The sequence below is a fragment of the Perna viridis genome, chromosome 1 (genome assembly GCF_037379345.1).
Source record: "Perna viridis isolate PV_CMFRI_1.1 ecotype Kerala chromosome 1, ASM3737934v1, whole genome shotgun sequence".
NCBI classification, from domain to species: Eukaryota; Metazoa; Mollusca; class Bivalvia; order Mytilida; family Mytilidae; genus Perna; species Perna viridis.
Genome location: NC_142445.1, coordinates 28,917,561 through 28,933,914, shown reverse-complemented (window position 1 = coordinate 28,933,914; position 16,354 = coordinate 28,917,561). Strand labels below are relative to the sequence as shown.

At 29.7% G+C, this 16,354-nt stretch overlaps 1 protein-coding gene across 1 annotated transcript in view; it reads left to right on the top strand.

The window, feature by feature from the left end:
• The first annotated feature begins 248 nt into the window (after positions 1–248).
• LOC148628209 (uncharacterized) overlaps positions 249–16,354 on the top strand; it is a 58,031-nt gene continuing 41,925 nt past the window's right edge. Inside the window, exons 1-3 of the mRNA XM_088584637.1 lie at positions 249–546; positions 10,629–10,659; positions 14,365–14,450. Of these exons, the coding sequence (XP_088440763.1) occupies positions 480–546; positions 10,629–10,659; positions 14,365–14,450 (184 nt within the window). The 5' untranslated portion in view covers positions 249–479. The remainder of the gene's footprint in view (positions 547–10,628; positions 10,660–14,364; positions 14,451–16,354) is intronic.

The following is a 16,354-nucleotide window of genomic DNA, read 5'->3' as shown; positions in this document are numbered from 1 at the left end:
AGTATTTACAGTAAGCATCACGGTAAAGATTTTTATTCATTTAAGAGAATATTGAACAATACTTCACCATTAAATGACTAAAATCAAAAGATGTTTTAGTTAAATGGTCCAAGTCGTTAGTTTCTATTATATAGCATTCGTCTAAAGCAATTGTGGTTTTCATTAATCAATGCTATTTCGATCTAGTGAAGAGTTTACTTGATGCTAATATGGTTTCAGTAATGTTTGAATTAAATTTTCCACAAAGCAAACTATCTGACAAAATTTCTTTTATTGGACCACTCTTTTTAGGATGATTGTCGATAAACAGGCTTTAGGAAGACTCTAGTCAATAATACCCTTTCAACTCGGAATAAATGTCGCAACATTGGATCGATAACAGTATAACACTACAATGAGAAAACCATTTTAGCTAATTCAATAGTGCCAACGAGAAGGATAGCTATTCATTTATTTTCATAATTGGAAAAATCTGGGAAATGGACAATCATTTATATAGCAATTTTTGGATTTTCTTAATTTCAGTTCTGTGTTTATTATCAAAAGGTAAAGTATTTGTCTTTTTTAATGTAAATATAAATACTTTATAAAATTATTGATGATTTGATGGAAAACCGGTATATCATTGTGATATATGGTGCAGGAATGTATATGCTATTTTCTAATAATTTTTAGTATAAAATATTCCCACTTTCTGCTATTTTTTCTGCTCCTATAGCAATTTACTACTGAGTGCTCATTAAGTTTCATTGTTAATAAACTCAGTTAAAAACAAAGGTAAAATAAAACTCATAGCCACAATTCGGCTAAGGGATAGTTAATAGTAAAAAGAATTTAGTCAGTATGTTCCGGACTTGGTACAGGTATTTCAAAATAAAACTGAGGCGGCTTAAAACAAGTTTTTGAAGACATATTTTGCCACATTTTATCAACATTGGTCTTCATTTCACAATTGATTTCAAACCTTTCTTTTCACCGATTCCTTTAAAATATAACATATTGCTTATGCTGTTATGAGTTTTGTTCTACCCGCTATCCATTAGACCAACTATTTCATCTTTCAATATGCTTACATACATCGCAAAAGCAACAACTATAAGTGAACAACGCAATTTTCTAACCTTAAGGGACATTCACGACAATGTTCATGGTAATTAGTAATTGACTTTAAATTTTGTCATTAAATTAATGGACAAATTCAATATCGTACTTTTAATTCTTATTAAAATATTCATTCAAAGAATAATTAAATTTCCTAAATAACATATAGTATTGATATTTAATTTAAAAGGGAAGATGGAATAGATTTGTTTTTCCATCTAGGAGAACGAAGTCAGAATAATCAACAGCATCATATGTATTTTATAGGTTTTTAAAAACAATACATGATAGTTTAGTAAATATCAAAACAATTTTGTAGACTTTAAATGCAAAAAGCATATTACAAATTTTCGAACAGTTTTTATTCAGGCCCAGACGGTAACTCCGACTCTTTCGTTTACTATTATGAAAATTCAAGTAGGTTTTATCTATGGAATTTTGTAAATAATATAATTATATTTTTTAAGTCAAAGGTCTGCTGTATCTTTAAAGTATACAATTATTAATTTTATACATTAATAAAAGAGTACTCAAGGGAACTAAGGTTATAGCGGTAATCAAAAGAATGTAATCCAGAGACAAAGACCAGACATGGAAAACATACATACACAACAAAGAACATAAAGTAACTAAAATCAAACATACAAAGTAACAAATGAGTTTTTAAATTGTGTATATATTTATGACCAATCCAGAAAAGAGTGCATAAGAAGAATGTCCTTATTATAAAATTACTATTACTTTAATTCTGAATCGACTTCACAAGTTCTGACGTTGGAAACCTGAAAATGACATTACCCTTAGATGAGCGTGTTTAGACATAGAGCATCATGATAGTTAAATGCTTATTTCATGGCTTTAAAAAGTCAAGACCTTTCCAATACTGATAAAAATAGATTTGACGCAATCTAAAATAATGAGATAGTTTTGATGAAGTGAGATAATCGTTTTCCTTTTTTATTCATATATCTGTTTAGTGACCATTATTTTTTGTTTCATTTATATTATCTATCCTAGATAAATGGATCAACGTTTGTTTCACACCGAAGTGTGTTTTAAATTACAGTTTTATATAAGACTTATGCAGTGAATAATAAATCCGCACTGTTTGTTACATTATTTGATAGTGTAAATGTATCCAACACGTCTAATAAATGATTTAAGAACCAAAAAAGTAGGAAGATCGAGAATAAATAATTCAATCTAATTGTGGTTCCGTCTGAAAATTATGCAGAGAGGCATTCAAATCATTCATACTATTTCCTACACTTTAGATTTAGAGATGCATTTTGCTGACCTATGAATTATCCCTGCAAAGTTAATTTCCTTCAAAATGTCTTATATAATGGGATTGTTTTTGACTAGTTTTATTGAAATAAATGATGCTAAAAGTCTGGCAGTATATTTTCCAGTACTTTTTTATTGTAGATTTTGAATAACTTTAAAGAACTTCTCCGTCTAAGAATCGGCAAAATGCGTGCAAGGTGTGGCACATGAAAGAAAAAAGAGATTTTATTGCTTTAACCAAAAATCTATAACCATCCAAGGGTTTTTAAATTTGCCTTTTAAGGTATTAATAGGTCAAATTTAGTTGAAATACACTATTGAAAAATGGCTGGAAAATGTTATCACCTTTTTTCCCTATATAAGCAGTCAAAAAATATATACGTCACAGATGCTTCATGATAAATTTAAATAGCTTTTCAGTTGTTTTCTAGATGCATTGAATATATTTGATGCAAAAAGACCAAATTGGGAATTATGACGTGCCACCTATTGCCTCATTCTTACACAGAATGGTATTTAACATTTAGTATCTATTAAGTCCAACTTTCACTGGTACACTCAGTGTTAAAAACGCCTTTTGAATATGGGTTTTGGTCTAAATATTCTTATGTACATGATATTTTCGTATCACTTTTTATCAACTTTTGCATGATTTTTGGGTGGGGCATTACTTAAAAACTTAAACTAATTTCTTTGCTTTTCAAAGCTGCCATACGTCTATAATTATTTTTATGATACATACGTTCCTTTAAAACTTGCATGGTTCTAAGGCATTTTGACTTAAAATGTTTTAATGACTTTCAATTGTGGAAAGCAAATAACACCATGAGCAGAGCATTTATGTTATCATTCAAAATAGCTCACAGGCCTATTACCCCATATCTATAACGAGGACAACAATTGTCTGGTAATAGCGAATTATTGCTTTTTGTTTTAAATTTGTTTAACATTTTTATACACTTTAACTATCTTTAATCAGCTTAAGCCACTTTATTTTTATAATTCTTCGCTGGTGTTTAGATGTTTATTAACACCGTCATTTGCGTGTATAACAACTTAAGGACTTAGGGGATGAACATTTAATTTTGTAGTAGAGGCCTAAGGGATATTGTAGGGTCGGAATAATTATTTTTATATTTTGCGGGTGAGAAAAATGTTTTCAATCATATCGTGATAAGATTATTTATTTAAGGAAGGGCTGTTATATTATATTTTTATGAAGAAATAACCTCAATCACGTGGTGCACACTAAATAAGTGTACACCGCGGGCATTTAGATTATTTCAAATAGACCGGAAAAATATAACAGTCATTCCTGATAATTTAATCTTAGTATCATAGTTTTACGAATAAATCATCAAAAAAGTCTGATGACGTCACAGTCACCAATCATATAACGATTGAAAAATAGTTTGTGAGCACATCTACTTAAAGTTATACAATACAGTTAGGTCATTTCTGAAAACTTGGTCTCATTTTGTTGAAATAATGTTGTTTTGAGGTAGTCCGCACAGAAATTTTCAGTGTTTTGTTACAAAAAGTGCATGTTTTTGAAATCCTTGGTGTGAGGTTCAAGTCATTTATAAATAATTGAGAGATTATTCTTATAAAATCCAGTACCCATGGTAACATACTGAAAAAAAAATGTTACTGAGTTTTAGTACAACTCAGGGGTACCTTTCCTAATTTAACAGTCAAATACTATGTTTTATAAAATATCAGGCACTTAGACGCTACCACAGGATGAAAGTATGCATGGAGTAGGTGGAAAAAAGGTAAAAATAATAGACCCTTTTTGATTCATTCTCTCACAATTTTAATCCCAAAGTTCGTGCAAAATAAGTTATTTTGAAAACCAGCCATCTGATGCTGAGGAGAGAACCTAATACCGCAGGGGACTGAAACTTTCCGGATACCATTCTTCATTTAAATTACACCTGTTTACCATAACATATATTACATTTGTCTATGTATAAATGCTTATCTATATTTAAACAATATATCCACCAAATTTCAACTTTTCATTTTAAGTTTTACAAACTTTGACGGGGTTGCGAAACAGTGCGCCTTAATGTAACTGTATAGTGCACCTTAAAAGTCTACCCTACATAATTTCATAGTTTTCTTCTGGTAGGTATTCGTTAACTAGGTCCATCTTTTCATTGCTTTGCATAATTGTACTTAATTTTAATGTTTTTTCTAAGAGTATTTGAGCATGAACAATTCCTCTTGCTTTAAGCATACACAATAAAAAAAATCGAATATTAGGTATAATGTATCCTGATTTTGTAAATATATTTTGAAAATCGCCAATGATTTTTCCTCCTTTCCAAGTTTAAGTGTGATTTATTATTAATAATTTATCACTACATACAAATGCTACATTGATTCGGACTAGAAATAGTATTTACGCTCTTATGGATGATATTGAATTTTGTGTAAATATTGGTGCGAAAATTATTTTGAGGTAATCACTGCTGATGTTGCTATGTATCACCATAACAACATTAAATTTGGATGAAATTTTAAGGTACCTTTTACAGCTTTAATCTCCACTGTTTTATCATAATTAAATTGTTGATTAGTACATAAAATTCCTTATCTGAAAAAACGCTCCCAGTGAAAACATTTGATTACCCTATTGGTCAGATCAGAAACCATCTAAAAGTAAAAATAAGATTACACTTCAAGGAACAATTGAGCCATTTTGAAATCTATTTTTTTTTAAACAAAAATACATACATATAAACAAACAACCAAACAAAACAAAAAAAAAAAGAACAAAACAACGATTGATGAAAAAAAAACTAAAAAGGAAAAATCACTGAAAACCAAACAAGATAATTCATGTCATATTACACAGACTCACCGCTTTCAATATGGTCACAACCCACTAAATCGACCAAGAATTTGATGAAACACCCATAAGGTTAAATTTGGAATAGAATAATGGTCTTAAACAATTAGTTTAATTCAAGTTTTACAAGGTAGATTTGATCCTCAGGTAATATGGAATTTTCCGGATATACTTCTAAGTAGAATGAGTTATTACTGATCTCATAGAAACAACCCTTTCTAACTAACATTTCATGTGTACTAATATAAATAAAGTATTTTTGTATTTAAGAAAACACTTGGTCGATGCCACTGTTGTCGGATCAAAGGTCGCTTAGGATATTCACTAGCCAGTAGTCATACTTGTGTGATCCCACGTATAAAGCATTATACTTCACCAAAATTTGAAGTAGTCCTAAACCACTGTAGCTTAATTTCATGTATTGCTTATGATATAACTTTACAATGCTGGATGTGGCTCCATATCTTTATTTCTTTAGGAGGGGGTGACTTCTTGTTAACATTCTGTTTTGGGTGGAGAGGATATTCTAATCGTCCTATGCATTTGGGTATAATGCTGCTTATACTAGGTAATTTCTTGGAATACGTGAAGGACATATCGAAATTTACAATATTAATATTATTTAAAGCTTTCTTTCATAAATACATATTTATATCAGACATGTATATATATTTTGCTAAACCAAAGTTTAAACTCAAATGTTATACGATAAAACCATTGTCATCATTATATAGTGAGGTGTATACGGATTATTCTGAGGCTATCACAATTTAAAGTAGAAAGATTTAAAAACTGAAACCCAGACACCATTTATAAGGAAGTCATACAGTAATCTTGCTCGTTGTCTATATGCAAATCAATATTGTTTTGATTGCACTAATTCATGTGTTGCATAAAATATTGCATCTCCCGTTGTGATGTGAAAAGACACCGTGATTTTCATTTTATGTCATACTTTTATCATACACTTTATGTTGGAAATGCACAGAGTGATTGTATTTCAATATTCTTATCAATTGATGGGCTCATGGAAATTTCACAATAAATAGAGAACAAAAACTGATGATAGATTAAATTAATTGATTTTCAGGATTAAACCATGCAAGAATAACTGATAAGAAATTCAAATTCAATGATGTGAGCTTCTAGCATAATTAATCATGCTTGTCAGTATATTTTAATCAATAATAATATTTGCTTTTGATACTGTTCCGGTTACACAATTCATTTTTATGCTTAAAAAACAAAGGTTATGCTCTTCTATGAAAAATAAATTGAGAAAAAATCAACCAAACTCGTCAAAGTTGTAATTTGTCAATTATTGTTCTTTAGAAGACAATTATACTTATAAATGTGATAATGACTTTTACTAGGTGTTGAATAATATGACTTTGCGTGAACACTTATATATATTCAAAAATGTTCATTAATAGACAAAAATTCATAATTTTATGCCACTAGTCCCTTGTGGCTGTAACCACAACTCTCTAATTTCGGCTGATCAAGCTTTTTATTGGATTTCAAGTCTGGTTTAGGCAATTGTTTTGCTATTAACGGATTTGACCTTTTTGTGTTGTTTAGTGCACAATTACTCCTTTTTTTAATTGTGCAAGAAATAATGAAATAAAAATAAACGATTTTTTTAGCATTAGGTCTTAGATTAGGGTTTTTCAAGTATACAAATGTAAAAAAAAATGGTCACTACTAACAATGTAGAAATGTAAAGTTGTAGTATTCTTTCTTTTTACAAATCCATGTATAAAGTTTCATAAAGATGAAAACAACAGATTTACATAAACGGTCAAATACTTAGTGATTAATACATGCCAACATCTTTATCACATGCCGTATAACCTTGATCAATACAGACCTCGGGCTAGAGTCCCTCGTTCTGATAAAGATATCTCGGGATGATACAGCTTGTGATACATATTTTGCCATGTATTTAACCGTCTGTTTACCCAGGCAAACCTGAGATCAGTGATAGAGGAATGAAATCATAGTATAAAAGCTATAGGATTGCTATTAATATTACTTTGAATTTGATGCTATTGTCTGAGTATCAAAATCTTTTACAAAAACTATTTTTTTACTTAATTGATCTGTCAGGTATTTCAATTTCCATTTGTATGCAATAGTTTTCTTAACAGTGTTGACATTTCTGAAGTAAATGTCATCTTAATCGGGTGAAGAAGTTCATCGCATTATTTCAGATATGTTGAATTGAATAGTATGTTTTTTGTTCGTTATCAGATTGAATGCGTCTTCGCGTGGCTTGGATATTGAATCGCATTTAAAGATTTTTTTATGAGATTTATCACATACTAAAAATAATGATTAAATTTCAGCAATATACTTTTTCCACTTCCTTATATGTTTTTGTAAATACTTTTTAACCTATCAGAAATTGTCGTTTGGTCTAATCTCACTTTTGAAGGAAGCACTATAATTATCTGAAGTTGGGTGAGTTTCAGATAGAACAAAGAAGGAACATTTAATAGAAATTTAATATTACTTAAAAACTATTGAATGGTTCTAGACCCGCCTTCCTGAATCACTTCCGCTCTAATTAAAATCAAGTATGTGATTCTATTTTCTACTTCTATCAAATCGTATTTAATTTATTTAATAGCTTAAGTTAAGAAAGAAGCATTGTATGTATTAAAAAAGTATTTTTTTGTCTTTTGTTTCAACATATGGGAACATGGCCTTCCTTGATATGGTAGACGTACTACCCATAACTCTGTGAATATTTTCTTTGTCTAGGCTAAACCAACATAAACTCCTGTGTACACTTTTCCCCTATTAATTTAGACACAAAGGCTATCAAACTAAAATAGTTTACAAATAAGTAACATTATTGTCCAATGAACTGATTGTAGTTGTTACCGTGATCATTGCTATCAAGTTTGTATCCACATTTATGAAGTGTTGATGTGATGAATCGGTGATGTCATTTAACTACTTTTGTAAGAGTAATCAAGGGAACCAATGTTATAGCGGTAATCAAAAGAATGTAATCCTGAGACAAAGACCAGACATGGAAAACCGACATACACAACAAAGAACATAAAATAACTAAAATCATACATACAAAGTAACAAAAGCAAATGAGCAACTCGGACACTAAAAACTGTGAGCATGGACAAGGTACACCGGTAGGGTAATGGTCCTCTGCTTTTCTAGAAACACCCCCCGAGTTGCTCATAAAAAGTCAAGTCCGGTGTAGACAAACGAGGAAAGGAAAACCATGACCCGTTGAATAAATCAGTAAGTCTCTTTTCATATAACCAAACTCTGCTTATCTTACTTGTATTATTATGATTGTTTTTTTTTTCTTCAGTTGGTTTGTATTGCAAAGGTTTCTATATGTTTTTTATGATTTTTTTACTGCTACTCTCTGTTAGAATCAGGCAGTGGTTAAATAATGGGGGAAGAATATACACAAATCTTTCCATGATGTGTTATCTGAAATGCAGATATAGCATTCATTTCCTTTTTATTGAAAGTAATTCAAGGTAAAAGTTACATGCAAAGCATAGAAATTTAATCATCAAAGTGATATAACTCCATTTTCTCCCTTAATTTTATTGTAACTTTGAACTTGTTACTTTGTATCCGCTGACCCTTTAAGACAAACGAACTGTCTTCAATAGACTATAAAACATGTGTCTACATTGTGAAAGTGTGTGTGTTTGTGTGTGTGTGTGTGTGTGTGTGTGTGCTTTTTTTCTTGATTCTTACAGATTTCAGTATTTCAATGTTAGCGTATAAAATAAGATCACTGTTATGATTGCGGTCTACTATGAAATTTATTATATAGCACTCAAACACTTTTGTTGAAAGTTGACTTAACCTTATTGAAATCCGGTTGAAACCAGTTTTGAGTAGTAAGGGGAACAAACATAAATTATAACGAGAAACATGCCACCATTCATTTCACATTTGAAACTTTTATAACTTAAAACTGTGTACTGTTTTCAGTGCACTTGGAGAAATAGTCAGTTATAAAGAACATTTAAAAAAAAGCTTCCTGAAACATTGATTAACAACGATCAGCGTTCATTGAAAAAAAATGTGTTAAGGATGTTTGCTGTTCATGTTCAGTCATTGTGTTTGATTTTCGGACTCCTCTGGTTTTATTCCATTTCATAGCATTAAAATGTTTTGCTCTGACTTTCATTACATAATGTCAATAAACACACTGTCAACTGTTGTTTCAGATTTTTTTTATCAAATCATTGTTATTTCCTCTGTGTTTTTAAAAGATAAAACTTACTAAGACAAAACTAAGAGGAATCCTTTTTTTCCGCTGACATTTCAAATGCTTATTTTTTTTTTAAAATGAGCCATGTAAAATTAGCACTACGACCCATGACCATGAGAGATCGTAAAAGAATACTAATCCCTCAGAAATCCTTGTTTTTCTTTAAAGTAACAAAGAGGATCCTTAAATCACATAAAAATGATGCTACCATGTTCTTTCAGATATCAATCGAAGTAAACAATATCAAAATTTAAGTAACACTCCCGGTAAGAATCATGCAAAATGTGATTCATTGTTGAAAAGCTTTCATATTTTTTTGACATGTTGTTTAAAATGTTAAGGTTAACAGAAAGTAACATATGAATTAAAACAAAATGTAGCTAACTCAGTCGATGAAGCTGAAATACAATAGGAACTATTGAATTTTCAATGTGAATTAAAGATTGGAATGAATTATACATTTCATCATATAGACCTAAAAAGCAAAATATTTACAAAAATCCAAATGTGTAGCCTCTTTTGTGGCGTCTCACATTCTATAGAAATTGCACGATTCTTAGCTGAACTGCCAATGAAATATTATAGATGTTGATTCCATTTACGTTCGATGATTTTTATAGTGACTAAAATTGTGGGGTTTTTTTTCTGTCTACAATAATTTAACAAATGACTTTCATCACTATTTTTTTAAATTTAATTTTCATATTGCGCACCATAGAATCGGCGTTATAAAATGCATTTAAATTACTACATATAAATGAAATTGGAACAGATACTGAATCTGAAATTAATATTTTGCTTTTTATTTTTAAAAACTACACTAACAGTGTAAAGAGCACGATGCAATAATATTTTGGTTATAAATTGACTTTTCGTTTTTGAAAATTATGTTTTGAAAACATTTTATAAATAATTTATTTTACGTTTTGTAACATCAATGGCATAAAATGTGGTACATGTCCCATGAGATAAATGTCGTGACGTTTTGGTGGAAAAGATTCCCAGAGTAAACTTTTAAACTTTATTTCAAATATAATTTATCAAAACATGCAATAACCTATACGATATATATAAGTAAAAACATATCTATTAATCTTTATTCTTTTTTAATTTTAGGCAAAGCAAACTATCCAGCAGCCAAATCAAGGTAGGCAAATTCTTTTTTAGTACAACTCTGTCTTAAAAAAAGACTAAGCTTATGATAAGTGATTCATGAATTTCTTACTCCAAGTCTGTTGTCAATTGATTGGAAATCCCTCAATAGGCCTCTTACAAACTGTTTTCGACAATAAAAGTGCAAATGGAAGTTGGTCACTGGAGATGTTAACTCTCAAAATTTTGTTGCCTACCAAACTATAATTACAACTCTTGGCATTATTATCAAATATTCTACCTTCAGAAAGATTTTAGGTTGTTTAAGATATGGACAAAAATGTTTGAATTATATGTTTTTCCTTATTTGTATGCCAATCTGCGTACTGTGCCAAATTGTTCAGGTTGAGTATGCTTAAGAGAATGAAATGTTTTTTTTTTAATAGTGGTTGAGTTAAGGCCTTAGTTCATATCAATAAATCTTAGTTATTCCATAAGAAAATGCTTATTTTCTGAATAAACGTTCATGAAAGCAAAAACATCCTCAAAACTGAAAAAAAGCTTTCAAGTTCACTCACCGTTAATGTCCTTTGGGGTTTGATTTTAATTTTTTTGTTTCTAACATTAAAATGCAAGAAAATAAAAACAAGTTTTTTTTGTGTATTTAAAAAAAAAGACCAATGCTGTTTTCGATTTATCATTTCCGATCATAATTTGATGTTGGAACATAGCTGAAACGTGGGACCAATCTGTTGAAAAGTAATGTTAATGCTAAAGGTTATACCAATAGTTGTTTCCCATGAATATTTATAAACTTGTCAGTAAACCATCAAAAACACATTGAAAATACGTAACAGGATTCTGCGATTGCGATTTCTGCTCCGTGATTCCAAAAGAGATTGCTATTCTATTGCAAAACAACTATTCTGTATTGAATAAATCATTACCTGACTATACCAAAAGATAAATTATCTTGGACTTAGTTCGGTATAATAAGAAACAAAGATTTATTTCATGCAAACGAGTAATTTTCATGCTAAAAACATGTAAAAATTGTAAAAATCCCATGTTGCCAGCTTGATACATGAATATCAACAGGGAGATACTAAAATATAAAATAGCGATTCAAACTTCATAGCGTAGTAATAATTAGATAGCTTTGTAGTTGTGTAATGGCGCATGATGTTACAATTTGAAACAACGTGAACTCTTTGTGGCCGTTAAAATCTGAAAAGGAAATATATCATTGATTTGCGTTATAAATGCAAACTAATATAATCAATTTTCAATTTGCAGAGTTTTTTGTTCTGTTTCAATGATTGATATTATTCTGTATCAAAGTTGACAATGTCGGAACCATAAGATATTAAACTTTACGCGGGCATTGACTTGTTCAAGACAATTGAGGGTATTTATGACTTAAACTGATATAGATATTTTCAAAATAAATTCTGGAGGTCATAGTACCAAATGTCAAAAACTAAAAAAAAAAAAAAAAAAAAATACTAACGTAACAATCATATAATATTGCATATTTCGATATGCGGTACATATATATATATATCAAAAAGTAACATCTCAGAACATTAAAAATCAAATATAAAGGAGGCTCTTAATCCCAAAATAAATTGTAAACAAAAGTTCTTGAATCTATAAGTATCGAAATAAAGTCAAATCCAACATCACGAAATTCTACCATGTGCATTACCATAAGTGAAGCCTTGGTGTTTCATGAACTTTAAAATTTCGATACATAGTATGTGAAATGATTCGAGGTCAGTCAAATTTGATTACTGGGCTGGTCAATACAGATATCAAAACACGCTTTTAACACTAAACTTGGTAGCGATAAATCATATAATCTGTTGTCAATATTATAATTTTAGAAGTGGTATTTAACTGTAACTAAAGTAATTTGAAGTTTTTAAAGAAATTATATGTGATTTATCGTCTCCATGAAGAAACTGTCATTAACGCTATTGTGCAACTATTGTAAATGCCTTTCGAGATAAAACACCTTTATCATGTACATTTGTGATCCTATTGATGCATTTACATGTTTAATAGAGTTTGTTTTTACATGACGTCAATCCAGTAGCCTTTAGACAAACAGCCAATGCATTGTATCTATAACAATGTATGCGATTTAATATGATGTATCTATATACCAAATTGATGTGGCCCATAACAGTCATAAAGGCAAAAAACAATAATGACAATATTAAGATTAAAAATAAAACCAAACCCTTGGTATAATTATATTCTTTCCGTATTAATTTCCGTTTTCGTTACAGTATTTTATTCAACACCTTACCAATACTTTTTTTCTTCTTTGTTCACGGTTTCACTTTGCATGCTAGGGTGAAGTTAATGTTTCAGCTCTGTCTTATCAAAAATCAATATATTCCATTACTGTTAAATTGAAATATAAGCAAGCTGTTATTTTCATTTGTTGAAATAGGTATTATATTTAGTTCATCATTGATTTACAATTATAATGTGACAAATTTATGAGAAAGTAATTTTAACGCGGTATATTTGTCACTTAGGAATGATCGCAATGTAATATCTTCAAGTGTAGAACAATGTATGATTTAAATGCATTTTTATGCAGCAAAGTTAAATGTCAAACTTCCGATATTGAAACTTCAATGTTGTCTTTAACGCCATGCTAATGTTCGTGTTTATGACATAATCGGTGTTGTTTGAAATAGACATGGAATTTTCTCTGCATCGTGTAGTTGTTTAATATATTGATACTTCACGCACACAGAAACAACCTATCGATCTTACATGAGGAATTTTTATTTATTATCGGTGGATCCAAAAGGGGAGATGGGGATCCCGTCTCCTTTTAATAAGGTTGGATGATTATGGAGAAAACTATGGAAAGCACTGGAATGAGCCCCCACACTTAGGGCTGTTAGCGGGTACTCTCTTTTTAGGAATTTTAAACCCGCCACGGTTGATACATATTATATCAGTATTCCTTCGCGACGTAAATTAAATAGCAGTTTTTGTAAGAACCATGCAAATTCTTCAATATGTGATACACCCCCCAAAAAAGGCTACATATCTTTATTTTTGTTATTAAGTGGTTTAATGGGTCAATATAATGAAATGAATAATCATTCATTTCAATCTGCCTGTTCTTAGTAATTGATTAAACAGTTTCTATTGTATTTTAATGTTATATATAGAGTTATCTCCCTTAGTTTGGAGTTTGACAGTACATTTTATCATTTTATCATTTTATATAATGTTTATATCCTAAGAGCAAGGGTTATATGGAAATCTACAAATCTTTAAAATGTTACTTTTTATTTAGTATAACATTATTCACAAAATATCCAAAATAAAAAATGTAGGCTTGAATCAAATATTGCATAATTCTTATCTGGAGTGCTACGTAAGTCCTTAACTGTGTTTGTGAAAAAATAATTTTTTGATTGTATCGTTCGATGACTCGGAAAACTATAATTTTCGATATATAATTCTTACAATTACTGATTGTAAGTGATATTGTACAACGAAAATATTAAAACAAATAAAATGACTATTGAACTTGAATTAAACTTCAGTGTATTTTCCAATATGATTTCCTCACATACAATGTTGTAACATTTTGACTTGATGTGTTTTGTTTTATAAATATGCGCTTCAGCTAGAAATCATTGTTTCGTTTGTAAGGCCATGCTATAAAAGAAAATAGGTACTCATTGTTAGCTAATAACTCACTGTTTATTGTGTTTCTTTAAAGGGGTCTATGCAAAAATGGAACGCCGGACACAGAAGGAAACTGTATATGCGAACCATGTTGGTCCGGTAACAATTGTGATGTACAAGGTAAATTTTATCCTCTATCTCATTCTTTTTTAAACAAAGGTATAGATTACTAAAACTTGTTAACAATTCACATGTAATAGATGCATAAGAAAGAAATGCCTTCTTGAATTCCAGAGAAGAAAGGAAATCGAAATCTTTCTTAGAAGTATTGTAATGTTAAAGTCGATGTTGTTTAGTAGATCAGACAGGAAGTGAATCATGCATGCAAAAAACCCCAACGAATTCACTTTTATATCATATTTGTATCATATTCAATTGCACCAAAGCCTTCCAAGCTTTCCTTTGAAACAGAATGAAATCAATACAAGTTACTTTGATGATTACATAAAAGTAATGTAAAATGGTAAATACAAACGTGCTAACGATTTGTAAGAGTTGTGTAACTTACACTACGTCTAACTCCTTAAACCAAATCCTGTATAAACCGAAAACCAAATCTTAATCAGACACTATTTTAAGACCATTTACATCGATTTAAAGTACTTTACACCTTGTTGCCCCAAACACCTGTCTTAAGTGAACACTTCTTAAAATTTACAAGGGGTTCAGTAAAGATAGGTTTCTTTCTATGAAAAATTATATCAACTATGGTATATCTTATGTTAGTATAGATGGTACAATATTGTATTATCTATGTTGTATCACATCGTAAAATGAATTCGTATCTAAAGGAGGTAGACCTAGGGTAAGGGACAAAACTCCTACAAATCATTGGCACATCTGCATTCAGCATTTTACATCAATCTCATGTAAGCATCAAAGTAACTTATGTTCTGTTACATTCTGTTTTAAATGAAAGCTTGATAAGCTTTGGTGAAATTGAATTTGATACAAACACATCACTGATTTCAAGAGTTATATCTCTTACGTTATGTCTACCTCATTAAATGGTGACTATTTAAGACCAATGCAGAATGTAGCACAAACCAAATCATGTTTTTATTTTAAACATTTCATCCATTAGAAATCCCAGACTCTAAAAAAATGTTTGTAATATTTTGCAACGTAAGAATGCATTGAATTACATAAAAAGTACTACAAATTTTAGAAGAAAGAAAATAACTGTTTGATCTGTGCATTATTTAGATTTTTTAGAGAACTTTGAACATATATTCTAAGTCAACAACTTTAATACAGAAAAACCTTTGTAATCTCTAACATCATAATGAGTTTAACAATATATTCGATTAAAGAAAATGATGGGATAGAATATTCTTTGTTCCACATATATCATAGGATCTGTGTGGTTTCTACAAGAATTGTCTTTTAAATATTTGAAATAAAAGTTTATGTTTATGCCACAAGTATGTATTACGATGTATCTATATAAAACTCAGACATCAACGAGTAAATATATTCAGTTTGACATATCAAGTACCAGTCAACATTAAATTTAGACACTGCAAATGAAAAAAGGTGATTCATAGTGTACAAATACCCAACAAACAAATAACGCTTTTTCAATATACGTATGAAATATGTTTACATTCTGTATTCAGATCTCCACTTTTGAGAAAATAATACATATATCTATCACTAAAATCAAACAAAATCAAGAACTATAACTCTTGAAAAGTGCCAATTTCATGTAAAATATATATATAACTTTATCTCAAAAGCGCAACCTCCAAATAAAAATTAAAAAAAGACTGGTTATGTGATCAGTAATTGATTCTGAACAAGGAATAAAACTGAATTCGGTGGATTTTTGACATGCATGGATCACCACATTCTGCCTGATTTTTATAAAAACTGATAATTAAAACTATTTGTTTGCTACTATTTGTTTGTTATTCTTTCCGTGTCAAAACGCGAGAAAGTTTCTCTAAAGAAAACTTACAAATGTAAATTTAAAAAAAAAAACAAAAACAAAAACAAAACAAAAAAAAATAAAATAAAAATAA